The sequence below is a fragment of the Brachypodium distachyon genome, chromosome 4, assembly GCF_000005505.3.
Source record: "Brachypodium distachyon strain Bd21 chromosome 4, Brachypodium_distachyon_v3.0, whole genome shotgun sequence".
Classification (NCBI taxonomy): Eukaryota; Viridiplantae; Streptophyta; class Magnoliopsida; order Poales; family Poaceae; genus Brachypodium; species Brachypodium distachyon.
The window spans coordinates 6,321,939-6,341,098 of record NC_016134.3 but is presented as its reverse complement, the minus strand read 5'-3'; the positions used below and the strand labels follow the sequence as shown (position 1 = coordinate 6,341,098).

General features: G+C 42.7%; 1 protein-coding gene and 1 long non-coding RNA gene across 6 annotated transcripts; one reads left to right on the top strand and one right to left on the bottom strand.

Annotated features, from left to right (window-relative positions):
* Positions 1-7,706: 7,706 nt before the first annotated feature.
* LOC106866784 lies at positions 7,707-10,745 on the bottom strand. 5 transcript variants are annotated; one of them, XR_001407664.2, is made up of 5 exons: positions 9,480-10,745; positions 9,175-9,380; positions 8,582-8,716; positions 8,362-8,455; positions 7,707-8,074 (listed from the first exon to the last, which is right to left on the bottom strand). It is a non-coding gene; the product is annotated as an uncharacterized LOC106866784 (long non-coding RNA). The 5 variants fall into 5 exon arrangements; XR_002966428.1 differs by having other exon boundaries at positions 8,582-9,380; positions 9,480-9,544; positions 9,654-10,745; XR_002966427.1 differs by having other exon boundaries at positions 8,582-9,380; positions 9,480-9,793; positions 9,891-10,745.
* A 60-nt stretch (positions 10,746-10,805) lies between these two features.
* On the top strand, positions 10,806-19,006 carry LOC100837107. The gene is made up of 15 exons (XM_003576139.4): positions 10,806-11,158; positions 12,524-12,618; positions 12,718-12,831; positions 14,045-14,149; positions 14,236-14,307; positions 14,770-14,882; positions 14,996-15,130; positions 15,211-15,279; positions 15,377-15,464; positions 15,575-15,646; positions 15,725-15,825; positions 16,198-16,315; positions 16,407-16,466; positions 17,128-17,238; positions 18,636-19,006. The coding sequence occupies exons 1-15, from the start codon at positions 10,972-10,974 to the stop codon at positions 18,741-18,743; spliced, it is 1,548 nt and encodes a 515-aa protein (XP_003576187.1). The 5' UTR covers positions 10,806-10,971; the 3' UTR covers positions 18,744-19,006.
* The last annotated feature ends 154 nt before the right edge of the window (positions 19,007-19,160 follow it).

The window sequence follows — 19,160 nt, the reverse complement described above, 5'->3', positions numbered from 1 at the left end:
CCGAGCGATATCATGGCATGAAACAGCAAAGATTTCCTTGTAAATTCACATTTATTCAAGTATATCAATTTGAAGACCAACACAAGCAACAAATTGATTCAGGTAAATCAAAACAGCAAGGATCTATGCCTTGATTTAGGTCTTTACAGCAAAGCTATAGAACATCATAAGAAAAATCCTGTACACCAAAGCAACAACTCGGTCTTCAGAAAAATAGCAGGTTCAGTCGCATGTTGCTTCAGGAACTTTCTTCAGCAAAGGAACATGTGCAATCGCAAGTCGCCGTTGCCTTGGACGGCGCAGCCGCTGGTCCTTCGAGCCTTTCCAACGGGGTCGGGAGGCGCGGCGACGGGCGCCTCGATCGGCGCCGGGGCGGTGGGTACAGGTGGCGGGCTGCTTCCCGGTGGGTCATCGAGGAGCTGGTGGGGACGGGAGGGCGCGGCGGCAGCCTTTGATCGGGGAGAGGAGGGCGCAGGGCGGGAGGGCGCGGCGGCGTTGGATGGGGGAGAGGAGGGCGGCGGCACTGGATCGGGGGAGGGAGCGGGCACGACGGGGTGAGACGACGGGGTTTGGGCCGGCCCGTGCGGAAAAAAAATCCATATACTGCTCATTTTGTCAGGAAAATATGCATCGATCTGCACCCTAGGATTATGGAAAATGGACGGCCCATATCGATTTCAGGGTACCAGAGAAGACTCATTTTGTTTGTATTGTCTGCCCATTTTGGAATTTTTTTTTTAATTTTGTTTCATTGGCAAAGCCTCACATGAAGAAGTCTGACAGTCGTTGATTCAGCAATTGGAGGTAGCCAAGATAGCAGGCTTGGACATTCAAACTATTCTTTCTTTAGGAATTGTGACTACAACTGTGATGCACACGCTTATGCTTAATGAAATAAATTCAGGATAAGAACAAGTACTGGAATGTTTCTTCGAAGAGGCCAGGACAGACTAATCCATACAATTTTTTAGATCGACAGTAATCCGTACAATTGAGAAAAGCACCTTCATATTTTCTCTACGGTGATTAATTTGATTTGTTATTTGGCTCAGATCTTGGGTTTTTTAGTTCAGAAGATCTGTAGCTGCCCTTGAAACATCATAGTTTGGTGTCTCTTGTCTGAAGCTGCTATTTTCTATTCCTTATCTAAGTTTGTGACTCAGTTTTGCACGAGACGCTCCCTAGCTTTGTCCTTCATGCTTCACTGATTGCCAGTTTGCTAATGCATGCAGAACAGTAGACGTAGATTGACAAAGCAGAACTAGATCGCAAGGATTTACGAGTTTTGGAACGCCTCTTGCCGAAATTTAGGTGAGAAAATTTTGTTCATGCAATTTGTTTACAATTTGTTTAGCCCAGCTGTAGATTTTATGGTGCGATTGTGTGAATTTCAATGAACGAAGATGTGCAAGAGGTGCGATTGCAAGTGAAGCGATGCGTAGCAGAGGGTAGCTTTCCTGGGCTAGCCTAATGAATAGTCGATAGGTTTTCTGGTTAACCAAAAGACAAATGGTTAAGTATTTTACTCACTGTAACCAAAACATACTGGTTCAGTTTGGAAGCATATTGACCAGAAGCAACAGCGGTGGAGCGACAAATGCCTTGTACCCACCACGTGTCCCGGTGGACGACCATGCATGACATGAGACTAGGGGCCGCTTCCGTTCCGTCACAGGTGATCCTTCGATCTTCCGCGTGAGTTGTAAACTTGTAATGGTCTAGTCTAGTACAAGAGAAACGTACGACACAAACGATTTGGTCCCTTCCTGGACTGTGCCTTTGGAGAAACCCTCGCCTTCACCTGTGCCTTCGACGGAGCCGGGGAGGGCTTTAGGGCATTCACTTCACAGTCTTTTAAGTCAATTGTGCCTCTAAGTTGCTGTGATCCGCTCACTGCCTCCACATTTATCACCTCATTTATCACCTTCTGCTGCATGCTTAAAGCTTTTCTCACCTCTAAGCTGGGTCCCGGCTTGTCTAAAAAAACTCATTTTCGTCGTAAAAAAACTCATTTTCGCCATGAACTATTGGTCCTCGCATCTCAAACTGAGTGTTTCTCCAAGCATGATATGTTATTTTAGTCCTTAAAGATTGCCTTTAGATGAAGAGATAGTTTCCAACTTTATTTCTTACAGTCCTTGGAGGTAACTTCCAAACCTTAGAAGTGGTTATAGAGGTATGTATTTTAAAGAGTGTGGATGCTCTTATATAGCCCTAGATTGGCGCCGTAATTTGGTCCTTTTCTAGACTGTGCAGTCATTTTCCCATTTCATGGCCTGGACCTCGTGCCACCACCCATGCCGCAGAGCCAAGTGACACCCCGTGAGCTACGGCACAAAAATACGGATGTATTTATACCTAAAAATCATTTACATATATGTAATAGAAGTGATAGAAAACGAAGTGAGCAGCAATCTGCATCGTCGTCGCTAGAATTTGCATGCAATTATAAGCAAGCGGATTGTTGGGATTAGAGATTTAGTGTCAAAAGAAGAAACTACTAACCTAGCACTCCTGACCTGTAAAGTAAAATGAATAGATACCGTATCATGTTTATAATTGCAACAAATAAAAAAGAAACCGCTCGAGGAATCCATCTCAAGTTACAAAACACAGTCACATCCAATCATTATCATTTAGCATCCAGTCACATCAAAATCACATCAAAGTCACATCCAATCTTTTATCATTTAGCATCCAGCCACATCAAGGTGAGGCATCGCGAAAAAGTCACTGGCCTGAAGCAAAACCCATATCATCACACCAAGTCATTCTTTACAGTCACTAGCAATAGCAGTCTAGGCTACTTTGAAGCGCTCGACTTGGGCATGGTCTGAAAGCTGAATTTCGACAGAATTGACCCAAAACACAAAGAAATTTAAAAAATGAATTCCTGGCGAAACTATTTCATAAAACTGACCTTTCTGTATAGCGTCTGCATACCTGGCGTTATACCTACACTATAATGCCCTGCGGCCGTGCGTTACACCGGTGCCAGCGTGGCGTCCCTGTCCAGCGTGGCGACGCCAGGGACCCACGGCAAGCCACTATAGCGTCTCGTCCACGAGCGCTATAATGGTAGTTTAGCGCCTCGTCACCAGGCGCTATACCCCTCTGCCCTAAAGCGGCCGAACCGCTCGGGCCAGAGGCGGAAACACAGAAGGGTTCACGCAGAGCCGTTAGAACACGGCGGCGGCGGCGGCGGTTCCCCTCGAAATCTCTCCCCCGATTCGTCCCAATCTCCGTGGAATCCGTCCGGATCGGCTCCCCCCAGGTATTCTCCTCCGATCCCCTCTGTTTCCTCCGCATTTTGTCCTAGGAATTTCTCTACATTGAGGGTTCGAGGGTTAGGATCCGGATAGAATCACAATCTTCAACAAAATGACATGTTAGGATCCGGCTAGAAGGTCATCATGTTGGTCAATCTTTTTTCTGGTAAAGTTTTTTTTTTCTCCTTCTTCTCTGCCGTCCATTGTTGGTTTCTGTGTTGCCACCAAGTAATTTTCCACATGATATACATTTACATGGCTAAACTTGGTCTTATTGGTACAAAGCTCCAGTTCAGTGCTACCAATTGATACATCAGTGGAAGATGCAACATGCATTCGTGGCACAAAATTTCAACAGCACACATTAACAAGATATGCAAAAAATTGATTGAATTTCCTGCGTTTTTACTGTGGACAGTAGCTAGAGATTTTTGAATTAGAAAATATTTTTCTGATTTGTGAAAAGTTGGCTGAAATACTTGACTAGTATCTAAACTTTAGCTCGAGCCCAATTTTCAGGTACAAATGTCTAACTTTCAACGCCCATGATACTTGAACATTAAAAGCGTTTAAGCATTGCACTGTTTTGTTCCCCTTGTACATGCAAGATAGGACCTCCTGTCACACACACATATATGTATACAGAAATCTAGTGACTGAGCAAGGATTGAACTGCACATGCACCTCCTGTCACACACACATATATGTATTTGTCAGTGTTCTTCAAGTAGAACGGAAGATAGGCAGTAAGTTGTAGACTCAAATGGAAGTTCATGAGTTGGTATATCTTATAAACTGCAAATGGCACAACAAGACTAACTTGGTTACAGTCCTTACCAACACCAAACAGAAGTGTTTATCTTCTACAAAGTGCTACCATGAGAGAATTGTAGTTTTGTGGAATGGCTCTTTTCCATGCATGTGGGATGGCTGTTATAATCAATTAATTTGTGTAAATTGTTGCAACTATTTGGGAGTACGGGTGTCCCATTCGTTTGTTAATATGTCTTAATTGGAACATGTAGGATGGCGCTCCTAATGGATCACTACGACATGGCGCACCGTGGGCGTTTGCTACGGGATGAAGAAATGGTAATGAGCATTTACATGTTTCTTTTTTTTGTCATTGTTTTGTTCCAAATGTGTAAGTGAGACGATCTTAACTTTAATTGCTTTTGTACTTGTTTTGTAGGATCTTGGATCCCTCAAACTTCGGTCTCACGGTGCCTCCTCAGGCGCCATGTCTTACGATGAGCGGTACACACCGTTCATCTTGAGGACAGGGCTCCTTCCGTTCATCCATATGGTGACCCGGTCGACACCAGCCATGAACGCTTGTGCAATCACTGCGCTTGTCGACCGGTGGAGGCCTGAGACCCACACTTTTCACCTCCGGACCGGTGAGATGACTGTCACTCTTCAGGACATGTCCATGATCCTAGCACTCCCCATCGGCGGGGAACCAGTGTGTATCAACACGGCCTCTTCGGGATGGCGCCAGCAGACGGCGGATCTTATTGGTCGGGCACCAGAGGCCCCTGAGGACCCCGCAAACGACAGAGTGCCAGCGGGAGCAATGTACACTTGGATAGTTGAGAACTTCTCCGAGTGCCCCGAGGATGCTTCCATCGAGGTGGTTGAGCAGTACGCACGAGTATACGTGTGGTATGTCATCACACGCACTCTCTTTGCTGACGGGGGTGGCAGGACAGCTCAATGGCATTGGCTGAAGGCCTTAACCGTATGGGACTCCAATTGGAGCTGGGGCACAGCTGCACTTGCCTACCTTTACCGGCAGGTAATAAATATTTCATTGTTGTTTCTATGTGCAATGACCTTTGATGACATGTCTTAATTTATTTCCTGGTTGCCTCTTGTTTTAGTTGGACGATGCTTGTCGTAGGAGCAAACCAGACAGCGGCATAGGTGGTCCATTGCTTCTACAGTCTGTCTGGAGCTGGGAACGCTTCCCCGTTGGACGCCCGGAAACGTTTGCATTCAACGATTGGGACGATGAAGAAGACCCGCTGCGGAGACCCACTTGGGCTTACAGGTGTGACCGTACGAGAGAAAACTGGAACGACACTAAACTTCTGTACAGGCAGTACACGAACGAGTTCGACACTTTAACCCCTGAGCAGGTAAATATTGTTACTGCAGAAAATTATTATGATTTCCGTGCTCTATGCTAACTGAACATTGCGATGCTTGTTATATGTTTAAGGTGGAATGACAGCCATATGGTAGTGGGGACGATTTCGGAGTCCCATTCGATTATGAGCTAAACCCGAAGTGCTTGGAAGAAAGACATCTGTGGTTGATGCAATGTCCAATGATATGCTTGTGGGCGGTTGAACTTCATCAACCGCAGCATGTGATGCAACAGTTTGGGTTGTTCCAGACGAATCCCCCAAAGTGGAAGGACACAAACATACAGCTGCATGAGTAAGTTTTTGTTGTTCTCATTAAGCTTTCCGGTGTTACCTTTTTACCGCTATAATATGGTGCCTTCCAAATATTTGTAGGCTTGATAGGAAAAAAACAGAAGAGCAAACAAAACTGGCCTAAGGAACATAGGGTGCATGTGGACAACTTCAAAAGGTGCTTGGCCAAGATGGAGAATGGTGAAGGAACGCCCCAACGGCCGGCAAATCCTGATGCATTTAACAACTACCTTCGTTGGTATCTTGAGAACACCAGAGCGGAGATTTGCCGGCCCGCGTACAGCCATGAGATTTTGGAAGAAGACAACCTATTCGACGAGGCTGCAAACGCGGAGTACAACACGCTTGTAAAGGATGGGAGGCAAACATCATATGCGAATGTCTTGCACTTTGTGGTAACGGTGTTATGCTTTTCCAGTCTAAACCCAATTTCTAATATTTTGTTGTTACACATTAATATTTTCCTCATTTCAGCGTGATGAGATCAGGAAGGACCCGACAGAATAGAGATAGTTCTCGATGAAACTCCTCACGGGAAAAAGGGTGAGAGTGCACTAAGGAAGTTTATGAAGGTGCGTGCTTCTCTAGTCTTTTGTATTTGCATATATGTGAACCGAGAAATCAATTTTTCATTTCTGAACAATTCAGCGGCAGGGCAATAGGCTACGGCGGTTAGCCAACCTGATAGGAGGTTGCCATGACCGCGAGATGTCATCGTCAGCACTCTCAAGTTCGTCTTCACCCACCGATGCTGAGGAAGATGTTCAAGATGACTTGTCCAAGGAGGTTTGAATTTTACTTACATTAATGCAATTGGGTTTGAATTCTGCTTACATTAATGCTGCTCACATTGTGCTTACATTTATGCAATTGACATGGCAATCGAATGCAGGAAGGACGATCTGTGGGTGACGACACCACATTAGGTGATTATCAACGTTCAATCCCTAAGCAGCAGCGTGGAAACAAGGGAAAGGGACCCCACATTACACCATCGGATTATTCGACGAAAAAGAAGAAGGTGGCCGTTCATTCCGACAGTGAAGATGAGGAAGCTACAGAGGAAGCTACTTTCAGCTCAAGGGGCATCTCCGAAGAAGAGCAAGAAGGAGAGGAAGAGGAAGAGGTACATGAAGATGATGAAGACGCGGAACCACCCCGACGGAGGAAGAAGTTGGCTTCGAAGAGAGGAAGAGGGTCTAGGAAGTAGATGTGTTTTTACATAACTGTCATGCTTCTCGTTGGTGCTACTTGTTGAACTATTATAACTCGTTGAATATATGTGCTCTCAGACTAGTTGAACTGTGTATGTGAACTGTGAACTGTGAACACTGTTATGAAACTGTTCTGTGTAAAATTAATAGGTTGAAACTGTTCCGCTCGATTGGGGATATCGCACCAGTAGCGCTTGAGGGTGGTCCCACGTGCAGGAGGGTAGAGGGTGTGCGACATACCGCCACCACCAAATGGCTTTTTTAGGAGAGTAAAGATGAAATGGGTATTTTGTTCTTGTCTTCTGTTTTTTTAATGGGTCGCCCCATTGGACGCAGGCCACGACCCAAACGGACGAAGCCCAGACTCGGGCCATTTTCTATCCGGCCCGTGACCCAAACAGACAAAAACGGCCATAAAAAGTGGTCTATTTGGGTCGCTTGGCTGGAGTTGCCCTAACACACGCCTCCACGGCCTACCCTCGCCCTCACCCTCGCCGACCCCTCGCCACATGCCTCTGCTCCCGCCATGGCGAATATTTTGCTCAACTAGCCCCCTCACTGACGTTTTTGACAGAAATGACCTCCTCCAATTTTTTTTGTCAAAAGTAGCCTGGCGGAAGGACTTAGGTTCAATGGCATTGGCGGAAAGAACTTAGGTCCAACGGCATTGGCGGAAAGCCTATGTGTGCAACTTTAGGGAAGTTGAATTAAACAAGTTTCAAATTCAAATAAATCTCAAAATTTCAAAGTTGCTCTAAAATAATTGAAAATTTTACTGATAAAACCAGAATTCAGTTCGTTTGTCTAAAATTTACTAACCAAATGCTACACCCTGCAGGCAGGAATGAGCTCTCTACTCTCAGAACCAGATCGAGGCCACCTATATCAAGGTCTCAAGGAGCAATACAAAGCCATCTTAACATCCCGTGGCAGATAGATTGTCCTTAATACAGGAGGCATTATTTGCAGGGGTTGTTAAGATCGTTGGGAGTTAGTCCTGGTAGAGCAAGGTGATTTTATTTGCACATGTATTCCGAAGAAGTTCTAACAAAGGTTATTTTCTACAAAAAGCATCCAGAACTTCTATGTAAAAGCACTCAAGGTCTGCAATAATCACCATGAACGTCTTCAATTATTTGACCGCTACCTGCAAGCAAATAAGTATTCAAGGACCAAATTAAACATCAGCAACTACCGTTTGGACGGGAATCAAACGTTCATCGTGGCTGTGATCCAACAACAAATGGTAAGCACCCAATTTATGCTCTAATGTAGAGTGAGTGCAGCACACCTCTGCCTGCTGTAATATAGGAGCGATCACTGCAACCAAAACACCCTAACTAATAGCCACCTAGTTTCCTACAGTTGACAACCAAATACCATACACCTGCCACAAATCAGAAAAGGAGTGAGATTGAAGATTTAAGAACAAACCTGCCTGCTGGAAGCAATTGCGATCCTTTAGGCCACTGACCCCGGCCCGAACCTTCAAAAGCAAATTAGGCTCCAGCAACTTGCCTGGCGATTCCTGAAACAATTGTAAAAAAAATAACGATCATCACCAATGCAAACCCAGGACAGCAGAAAAAAAACTGAAAGATCAATTCAAAATCGGCCGTAGAACATGCCCCGCGTCTTCGGGAAAGCGCCCTACCTGGAAAGAGCGCGGCGTGCCGCTCAGGCTCTATCATGTTGATTCATGCAATAGTCACCAATGCTTGTACAGCCACAACATCTGAGCAGCTTAGGATTAATATGTAAAGGTCGATTATGCTATCCTAATAGAAATCTGCACCAAATTGTCGAATATCAACCGACATACAGGGAATTTGCTGTGTTAATGAGTTTTCATAATTGAAACATTTATTTTTAGGGAATGTAATGGTGATTGAAGTTTTTATGACAATTTCTTGTGCAATATACTAAGATGAGTCATAAAACAGGTGTACAATGGCCTTGCATCATCTAAAATAATATAAACTTCAGAATTGTAGCCAGCACATGATAGCAAAGTAAAAGAGAAAGTAAAAACAAGGATGTGAAAAATAGTAGCATAGACTATAGGATGGATATCAATTAAAACAATCATGAGAGTACAAAAAAAACTGTGAATAAAACCTGGGCCTAGATAAAATGAAAATGCCCAAAACGACATGAAGCAAGTGGATCACATTGATATTATGCGAATTGTGAAGATGATGGAGTAAATAAGGAGAACTTTGTTGCAGAAAGAGTAACCCGCATTACCAGCTGCTGAGCCAACTATTTGCAGAAGGCCAGATCACCTTTACCACTGAAATACAGGGTGTCAATCATTTTTAAAAACTTGTGGCCTTCTTACAAAATTTAAAATCTACAGAGCTCACTGCAGAAAAAATATGTGGCATGAAAAAATAACCAAAATCAGCCCATTAAAGGAACTTTTGAACTACAGAGCTCACCGCGGAACTCTCCTGCAGAAAAAAGACATGGCATGCAAAAACGACCAAAATTAGCTCAATATATCTGTAAATAAACCAGCATAGATAATGCATTAGCAGATTCCAGTTTACCTGAAGAATAGTTGCATCGATAAAAGGATGAACATCATTTGGCTCTAGAGAGGTCCAGAACACAACTGAGTCAACAAAATAACTACCAAGGTTAGAAGCTCATGATGTAGGTACCGTAACCCTGGAATTCATATACAACAGGATAAAAATAATAAGGAAAAGCTACAATGATACCTTACAACTACACTGCCAATTTAGTTCACACCCCTTTTATCAAAAAAATATACTCCGATCGATCTTTGGTCAGAAACACAAAATATCATTCATGGGCAGTACAGTGCATCATCATGCTTTGCACCTCAGAAATACAAAAACTGCATTTGGAACCGAATAATCAATTACCATTCATGAGCAGTTTAGTGCACCTCAATAATACATAAACTGTATCCGGAACTTTCAATAATCTATTACCAGAAGGAAAATGCTACACCCCTTCTCATCATTGTCATCAACATAACTCTTGCCCATTATCTGCCTTCACGTTTTCAATTAAAAAACTTGAGAAATATGAATGCATCCGTTGTGTATGTCATGTGTTGATTTTACAGAGTCTAAGGATCTTTAGTGCCAGTAAAACTTCCTAATGCTTGTGATCAACACAGTTAATATCAATCAGAAATAATGAATTTGAGAAAGTAAAATTCCCTCATACTTCCGTGATAAAGAAAGGAGGTGGTTCAATAAAGTAAAACCAGGAACCAGAATTGGTAGAAGGAATTCTTGGACTAAGAAATTAGCCAGTATATGGTGTGTGTCTATGCTTTAATGTTGGTGGTGGTGTTGCTGCACATAGAGAGCAGCGCGAGAAGAAGGTACCAACAGAAGTTGCTCGAGCACCATGGTTGTTAATCAGCGACCGCTTGCCGTCGCCATCCCTGGACGACTGGATGTTGGTGTAGGGTTTCACAGCAGTCGGATGGGTCGCCGCCACTGGAATAAGGAACAAAGAGAGGAAACAGAAGAGAATGGAATATACGGAGACAACGAGACGGGAAGCTAAATAAAGGGAACGCTAACACACCTCCACCGTTGCCGCAGGAGATCAATCGCCATGATTGATGGTTCCGCTGGTACGCAAGGAAAGACGTTGCAATTCATGCCGTTGCTGCGAGATGATACACCTTCATTGACAGGTGGGGCCGGTATCTCAGAAGCCCCCACCTCTCAGCGTAAAACAGGCGAACCCTATCATCTCGAGCACTCGTCTTGGACACGTGCTCCCCGAGGCCCGATAATTTAGCCATGTCCAGCCTGTAAACGCACCATCAGTCGTGTACCCCACCTCTTCTGTTTATACGGACGTGGACCGTGCAGCCACTTTGGTGCACCCAGCAATTAGGAACCCCTTTCTCCCTCCTTCCCTCCTCATCGCAACCCCAAACGCCCAAACCCCCCCACTCGCTTTCTTTTCCACCGCCGCTCGCCGGAATCCGGTTCCCCCACGAATCCTAATCCGCCTACGCGCGTGCTGCTGCTGCTGCTGATTGAGCGGATGGCGTCGGCGGAGGAGGAGAAGAAGAAGAAGCAGGAGGCGGAGGCGGAGGCGGGGATGGCGATTGGGGGCAAAGCTAGGGACGCGAGGAAGGACGGGGTGGCGAGGGAGGTGGTGCGGATGGAGAAGGAGGCGGTGATCCCCGTCATCAAGCCCAAGCTCGTCATGAAGCTCGCCGACCTCATCGGTAAGCAACCGCACTCGCGCGCTAATCGTCACGCATGAAGCAGTTGCGGGTTTGGGGGTCGCCGCCTCCCTCGCTTTCCATCTCTGTGTATATCTGTGCAGGCACGTATAAAGTAGCTGGGTTGTCTGGTTTGTTTCGTTGCAATTGTGCTCGTGTAGTAGCCAGGTAGCTTTCGGTGTGAATGATCAGGCAAGGAGTTACTGCCGTGTGCCAAAAGCAGGTTGCTGCAATCAACCTGCAGTAGCTCGCATGACTGCTCTCTGGCGATTGTTGTTGTGGACTGGGGTTTGCTGAAATTTTTTACTTGGGTTCTTTCATTTCGACCCCCCTACTCTCTTTTTAATGTTCAAGAACGAGGTGTGAGTGTGTGACCTCGACCTCTCCACGAGCGAGTGATGCACACGGCCATTTCTTCATTATTAAAGGTTCTTACAAAAGAGTGGTATACGTACACAAGTAATAGACCACCAATACAACCGTGCCTTCACATAGCTTACTACTGGCATGCCATCCATACTGGTTGCTCAAGTGTTGAGCTACCATCTCTAAATGGCTGCACCCAGTAGACAAAGAATCCCACACCTCCACACGGCTAAATGGTAGCCAAATGAATAATCTTCGAAAAGTTGGAACTTTCTTTTTGTTAAAAATAAAGTCACTTTCGCCAATTCCACATAGACCAACGTATAGCGGACCCCCGCACTAAAATATGTTTCAGCAGTGTTCTATTCAACCTGGTATTCATTTCCCAAACAAATTAGAAATATTAAGAGGTGGAGGTAGGTTAAAAGCCACAAATATGACCTGCCAAACCAGATGAGCAAACTAGCATGAGAAGAACAAATGTTGTATCATTTCGTTCTCATTGCAAAAGCAACAAATCTTGCTTCCCCTCCATTTACGCTTTACCAGATTATTTTTCATCAGAATAACCCCGTGACAGAGGTAATCCCTCCGATCCATAATAAGTTTAGTTGATTTAGTACAAAGTTGTACTAAATCAGCGACACTTATTATGGATCGGAGGGAGTACTACACAAAGATCTTGGTCTTTAGGGGGATTTTGAGTTCCTTTTTTTTGCGGAATGTGTGTACTATCTACCAAAGCTGCGTAGGGCTTTATTGAAAATTGTCTGTATGAGTGCAGCTTTCAGAACACATCCCCAACTTGAACACACAATATTATAAATTAAGGGCTCATAGAGGTTACTCGTTACTATCAAGTGCACAATCTGAAGATCATATTGTATTGATCATGATGCAAACCTTCTTTACTTTTGTGCTCTTTGATGCATCAAATGAAAACATAATCTCAGCTGGAGTTTTCCCCGTAATTCATTTCATTTGTTTCAAATTTATGATTAGAGCATGATGTGGATCGTAATGAGTTCTTGAAGTTATGCAAGAAGGTGGAGTACACCGTCAGGGCTTGGTATCTCCTCCAGTTTGAGGATCTAATGGTAGGTATCTTGTTAGTTTTTTCTGTTTGTTTCTATCGAATGGGATCTCTGTATGAAAGGCCTAGATTCTTGTTGCCTAATGTGTACTGGTTGATGCAGCAACTGTACTCGCTGTTTGATCCTGTTTCTGGTGGAAAGAGGTTAGAGCAGCAGAATCTCCCGCCTGATGAGATTGACACTCTTGAGTTCAATTTCATGACATATCTTTTTCAGGTTGGCCCACTAAAGGTTCTTCATACAATAAGGCCCTATTTGGAACATGGGATTCTTCATGCTAAATGTTCTTCATAATTCTATACCATTGAGCTATAACTTCATTGTCCTATTGTCTCTGTATGGAGGACATGGTATTTATTTATGGCCTTAGTTCACATGCGAATTTGATTGCTTAAGGCTCAATTTGGTTACACCTAGCCCCGTGGGGATCAACAGGGTTTGCTGGGATTGCAGCTCAACTTCCCTCCAAATCCCCCTCAATCCCCTCCAAAACCGGCGGGGAACACGATAACTGAATGAGGCCTAAAGCGGTAGGAATTATTTATACATATCTTTCCTACTTATAAAGTTTGGAGTTGGTGGTCATCTATTCACTTTATTACAACCCTTCTCTTCTCACCCCTAGCAAGTTGGGCAATGCAAACCCACGAGTAGGAGAAGAAAAAAAAAACACTGCCTCTCTCCAATGTCCAATCTCTTCCTGCTACCTCTGCTCTCGAATCTCCATGAGGTTGGGTTCATAGTTCAAATCCAGCAAAGTCAATCGTCAGGCTTTAATGCATTGGTCTATAGCCTATCTATTCTGTAGATTTCTTTTCTTGACGGTTTCGTAGCAAAGTATGGACACTGTACTGATAAATGACACTTCCCTTCGTTTTGCAAGTGTTGTTTCATTAAATCTTCACGAAGGAAAAAAATGACTAGCTGAGTGAGATATGATTTCTAAATGCAACTAACATGAAAAGCCGCTGAACATGCCATTTGGGGCCTCCACTACAGTTCTCCATCCAAAATTATCATGGCAACCCTGTATTAGTTTTATAAAATAAGCTTGGAGTGGTTCGTCATTTTACCTCCTTATTTGTCATTGGCACTTCTTCCCTGGCATGTGGGTTTAATTTTCCATCCTATTATGGGTTTGTTGAAATCATAAGGAGACGTTATTGTTGGTATTGGGAAATTTGGTTTCTTACCCTTTCTGTGTTGCTTTGGGCTATTGGGTTCCCTCAGAGAAGGCACTGTGTTTATAGGGGACTGACACATTACTACATTAGCTTTCATCCTTTGAACTAGGAAAGAGAACACAATGTTATTTTAATCACGAGAAGTACCTGATTGACATCTTAGTAATTATATTTTAGACATATTTACCATTTAACTTGTTGGATAACTAAAAGATGTGCACATTTGTGCTCTCTGTATTATGCAGATAATGGAAAAGAGCAACTTCAAGTTGTTATCTGATGAAGAGTATGATATTGCACAGTCTGGACGATATCTTCTGAACCTCCCCATCAAAGTTGATGAATCTAAGGTTCAGAATTATAGCATGTCCAAGTAAGCATCAGGAAAAAAAAATTACATGTTCAGCTCACTGAATTTCTTTCCCTTAAAATGTAGTTAGACAAGAAGTTGTTGACAACATACTTTAAAGAGCACCCACATGATAATCTGCCTACATTTGCTGATAAGGTAACTGATTTCTTCTTGCCATTTTCCGTTAATCACATGCCATACTCTTCTAATTCGAGGAAGATATGATTAGCAGTGCGTAATATGGTCATGTTCTCAATGATTTTTCATCTTTCCTTATTCTTGCATGTCTGATAAGGGTATTAAGTTGCTATATTTGCTAATGTTGGGGTCTCACATTGTAATAGGAGTATTTAAGGATGTATAATTCCAAAGATTGGCATCCAAGGATATGCCACTTCATATCTCGCTGAAATGCGGCGCTGGATACAGGCGCCACGAGTTAGTTTCCATGGAGTGGCAAATCCTTAAATACCAATATTAGGCAGTGTGCATGGAGTGGCAAATTCTTAAATGCCATCTTAGTCAGTGTGCCTGGAGTGGCAAATCCTTAAATGCCAATCTTTGGGGTGGCAAATTATAAGTTTATTACTATATTTCATACTGGCTGCTTCTTTGTAGTATATTGTATTCCGTCGAGGCGTTGGGATCGACCGTACAACTGATTACTTTTTCATGGAAAAAGTGGATGTACTCATATCCCGAATTTGGAGGTCATTGCTCAGGGTTACCAGGTATCAAGTTTGTTTTTTGTTTGAATATCTTTACTTTTTCTTTGTCCCCAAAGCTAACCCAGAATACAAAATAGTTGTAATGCATAGTCATGATGGACTTTATTTTGTTATAGGATTGATAGATTGTTCTCTAAGAAACCGCAGTTGAAGTCAAGAAATGACACAAAGAAGACTGATGAAATTATTGAAGACACAGAAGAAGAAGATCTATTTGTCGAGCGCATTCGGCTAGAAAAAATTGAGCTAAGGTTGGTAGTAGTTGTATCAGATAAAGTTTGGTATTAAAATAATTGATTTTAATCCTTCAGGAGTGGTATATTGGTGACAGCATAAAAAACTTGATGAGTAAGATGACTATCCAAGAACCTACATTTGATAGGATGATTGTGGTGTACAGGTAGCTTTTCACCCAACCTGCATATTCATGAAGGATTTCTATGCTTCAGGTGTTGGTTTACTGATATTAGTTTCTCGTGCTGATGTTATATGTACAGGAGGGCTGGCACTAAGACTAAGCCTGATCGTGGAATATTTGTAAAGCATTTCAAAAATATTCCAATGGCTGACATGGAAATTGTTCTTGTAAGATAGATCACTGGAAGCGCGATCCATATTTATTCAACATATTTTTAGTTGCATCAGTGCCTCAGTGGGTTGTTTCTAAGGATCTTAGATTCGAACTTGTTTTGTAGCCAGAGAAGAAAAACCCGACTTTAACGCCAATGGATTGGGTCAAGTTTCTTATTTCTGCTGTTATTGGTTTGGTATGTTTCTGCTATTTTGGCTCTCCCTAGATGCACTTATAGCAATACTTCACTATATCAGCTGCTTGTTACTTGTAGGTCACTCTTGTTGGTTCCCTGGAAATGCCGAAGGCTGATGTATGGGTTGTCATAGCAATCATGTCTGGTGTGATTGGATATTGTGCTAAGATCTACTTCACGTAAATTCTTATCTCAATTGTTATCTTTATTTCTTTATATCCCAGGCATCATTTTTCTAATTTCCTAAATGTCATTTTATATGAGGGTAATTTTCCCAGACTGCAGACATTGCTATGTAACCAGTTGTCAATCCAAGCTGAAAAAAGTTGGCTCGCTTATGTTTATTTTTATAGGGTTAATTGGATCTATGCCACTCTCTATTCCACAGTTGGAGATATGCCATTACAAAAACTTGACTTGGAGAAATGCCACTCTAACTTTCTTATACCTGTATCAATGCCATTTTGTTAATATGTTAGACTAAATATGATATTACAATATGGTATTTGCTGTCATCTATCATACGTGATGGATTTTTTTTTGTGATACAGGTTTCAGCAAAATATGACATTATATCAAAATTTGATTACAAAATCAATGTATGACAAACAGCTTGATAGCGGGAAGGGAACACTTCTTCACCTATGTGATGATGTGATACAGCAAGAAGTATGAAATAATTAAAACTTATCTCGCAGTACAAGTTTTACCTATATCTAAGATGTGATGTGTACTGATATCTTCTCGTCTTTTCATGTAGGTTAAAGAAGTCATAATTTCTTACTACATTTTGATGGAGCAAGGGAAGGCAACTATGCAAGTAAGCTGGAATATTAGTGTGATGTGATATCACTTCCTTTCTTTTTGATTGTATCTATTTTAGTATTTATCTCCATTTGTCTCTTTAGGTATCTCTTCTATTGCATCAAATTTTCTGTTACTTATTTAACTCTTGTTTTCCTTTTTGCATTTTAACTTTAGCTTCAGTAGGTCTTGCTGTCCTGTAATGTACATGGTCAGTGCTTACTGGACCAAACTTGCATGCATATCTGACATCTTGTTGCCCGAGAACCAAAATTGCATGCATATCCCTTGCCAAAGGTTTAATGTACAAAACAAAACCTAAATATTGGTAGTACATATTTTCATGAATTTACCTTGTCTTTGGATGCTTGTGTCTAATAAGTATGCATCATCATGCACTGTCAGAACAGAAAGCACACTCATGTATGAAAACTGCAAAGCAAACATCCTTAAGCTTTTGTGTCGAGGTAAACTATTTGCTTGATCAAATATTAGATGCCCAACCATGGTAGCCAGAGATCACTTTGTGAAGATTATTGCAACAATTAACTTTTGGGTGGTTGTAGCGATATGGGCTTATATAATGGAATTCATTCATATACTTCTTTTTGTTCTTACGGCTCACTAATGTGAACTCAGGAACCTTATAGTGTTTATCCATGTGTTGTTACTTCCAGGATCTTGATTTGCACTGTGAAGAGCTAATTAAGGAGGAGTTTGGGGCTGAGTGCAATTTTGATGTTCATGATGCTGTAAAGAAGTTAGAGAAGCTTGGTATTGTTCATCGGGTAATTTTTTTCAATCAATTCATTCTGATATAAAAATCTATACCAAGCACCTCTCTGTACCAAAGTCTACAGTTTAGAAACTGGATTAGCTCTAGCCGGTAGGTTGGAACTTATTTCTCTCTCTGGTTTCCTTCGTGGCGGGTAAAAGTTAGTCTGGTTTTTCATTCAGTGATTCATGTTTATAAAGAGGTAATAACGTAACGCTGCACATGCATAAACTTGGCAGCGACGTGCAATTTAGTACATGAACTTGCAAAACCCAAATTTATCGTTCAATAACTTGCTCATTGGGAACATTTTAGTCCAAACTGGGGTTCGAAGACCAAATCTTGCCACCATGGCATGCCATATTGGCAAAACCTCACGCGCAGCGGATGTGAGAGAAAGCCCAGGCTCTTCTGGCATGTAAATATTCAATTGGATTGAGCATTGGTGATCCGGCGGGCACAAATCCCTTTTCTTGCAACAACACAACATATTTACCTATCCGACACCACAAATTGCAGCAACCAGTCGACGGATGAAAATCAACCAGCAGAGCAAACCGCAAAATCAAACCAATAAAAAATGTCCAACTTCCACGATGATTAGTGTATTTCACAAAATCATGCTTCGTGTTCTTCTCTGTGTTGCTGTAAACCTCTTCGCCACCCTAACTCCGCAGCTCGTGTAGTTGATGAATGGCAAAGGCCTGTACTGGGGGTGGCGGGTTGGATCCGACGGTGCTTGATGAAGCCATGTCAATAGGAGGCGAGGCGGCCTTGGGAGTGGGGGTCACCCGAGAATGAGGGTCGACAGAGAAGAAGAGCTAGGGTGGCACGCGGTCGACCTAGGGATTTGTGGTTTGGGATTGGGGGAGTTTGAGGGGAATTTGGCCTAGAGATTTCACTGATTGAGAGGGAGTGAGGATTTGTAAGAAGGGAATTATATGACCAAGCAATGTGATTTACATAAAGACGAGGAGTATTTTGCAAACAATATGACTAAACTGACTCTGGCGTGTGAGCTTTTGCCAGCACGGCATGCCACGGTGGCAAGATTTGGTCTCCGAACCCAATATTGGACTAAAATGCCCATATTGACCAAGTTATTGGACGAATAAATTTAAGTTTTGCAAGTTTATGTACCAAATCAAGTGTATGCTCAGCGTTATTACCTCTTATTTAAAGCGCTTCAGGTGAATAGTAGCGAGGTAGTAACGAATTATGGAAGCTGATCATCTATCCTTGAACAACGGAAACTTTTGATGTTCTATATAGATTATGTACCTACATGCTAGTTTGATAACAGAGAGCTTTTCAGCATTCGTTAACAGTCGTTCGCTGAATAATTATCATCGAAACTACTTTCCATTCTAAGGTATACTAACATGCTTACAATGAATTTGTGCTCCGCAGGACTCAATTGGAAGGATCTTATGTGCTCCATTGAAGCGTGCCAATGAGATCATAGGCACCACAACTGAAGAAATGGTGTTGCGAGCGCAGCAGAACTCCGCTTCTTAAGCTTCACATCAGTGTGAATTGTATTCTCCTGTATATAGAGCCCTTCAGAACCCAGAAGGCACATGTTCATCCTGAAGCAATGTGTTTCTTGTAATCTATCTTTGCTACGTTACCAAATAGCTAGGTTCTGCTTTTTCCCCCGCTGGTGAGCTTTAGTGAGTGTAATTAAAGTGCCATGTTTCAGTTCAAATTCTGCACAGGTAACTTGTACATAACAATCATAGATGCAAAGGAACAACAGCTGAAACATTATCTGCCTTGCAGCTCTCCTTCCTGGCAAATTTACTTGCAGATACACACCAGTCCATTCATTCATAGCATAGCTTACCAATCCTAACGTAGATGAATGGCAAGTACTTGTGTCCGTCGCAACGCTTGTCTGTACCGAAAGTTGCGTCAGCAAGCAAACAAGTTCCT

Bases quoted from the DNA above. Each gene is read 5' to 3' on its own strand.
- LOC100837107 (XM_003576139.4), top strand. From the start codon at position 10,972: ATGGCGTCGGCGGAGGAGGAGAAGAAGAAGAAGCAGGAGGCGGAGGCG. The intron at 14,883-14,995 runs GTATCAAGTTTG...ATTTTGTTATAG, and splicing joins TCATTGCTCAGGGTTACCAG to GATTGATAGATTGTTCTCTA. The intron at 15,131-15,210 runs GTTGGTAGTAGT...TATTGGTGACAG, and splicing joins CTAGAAAAAATTGAGCTAAG to CATAAAAAACTTGATGAGTA.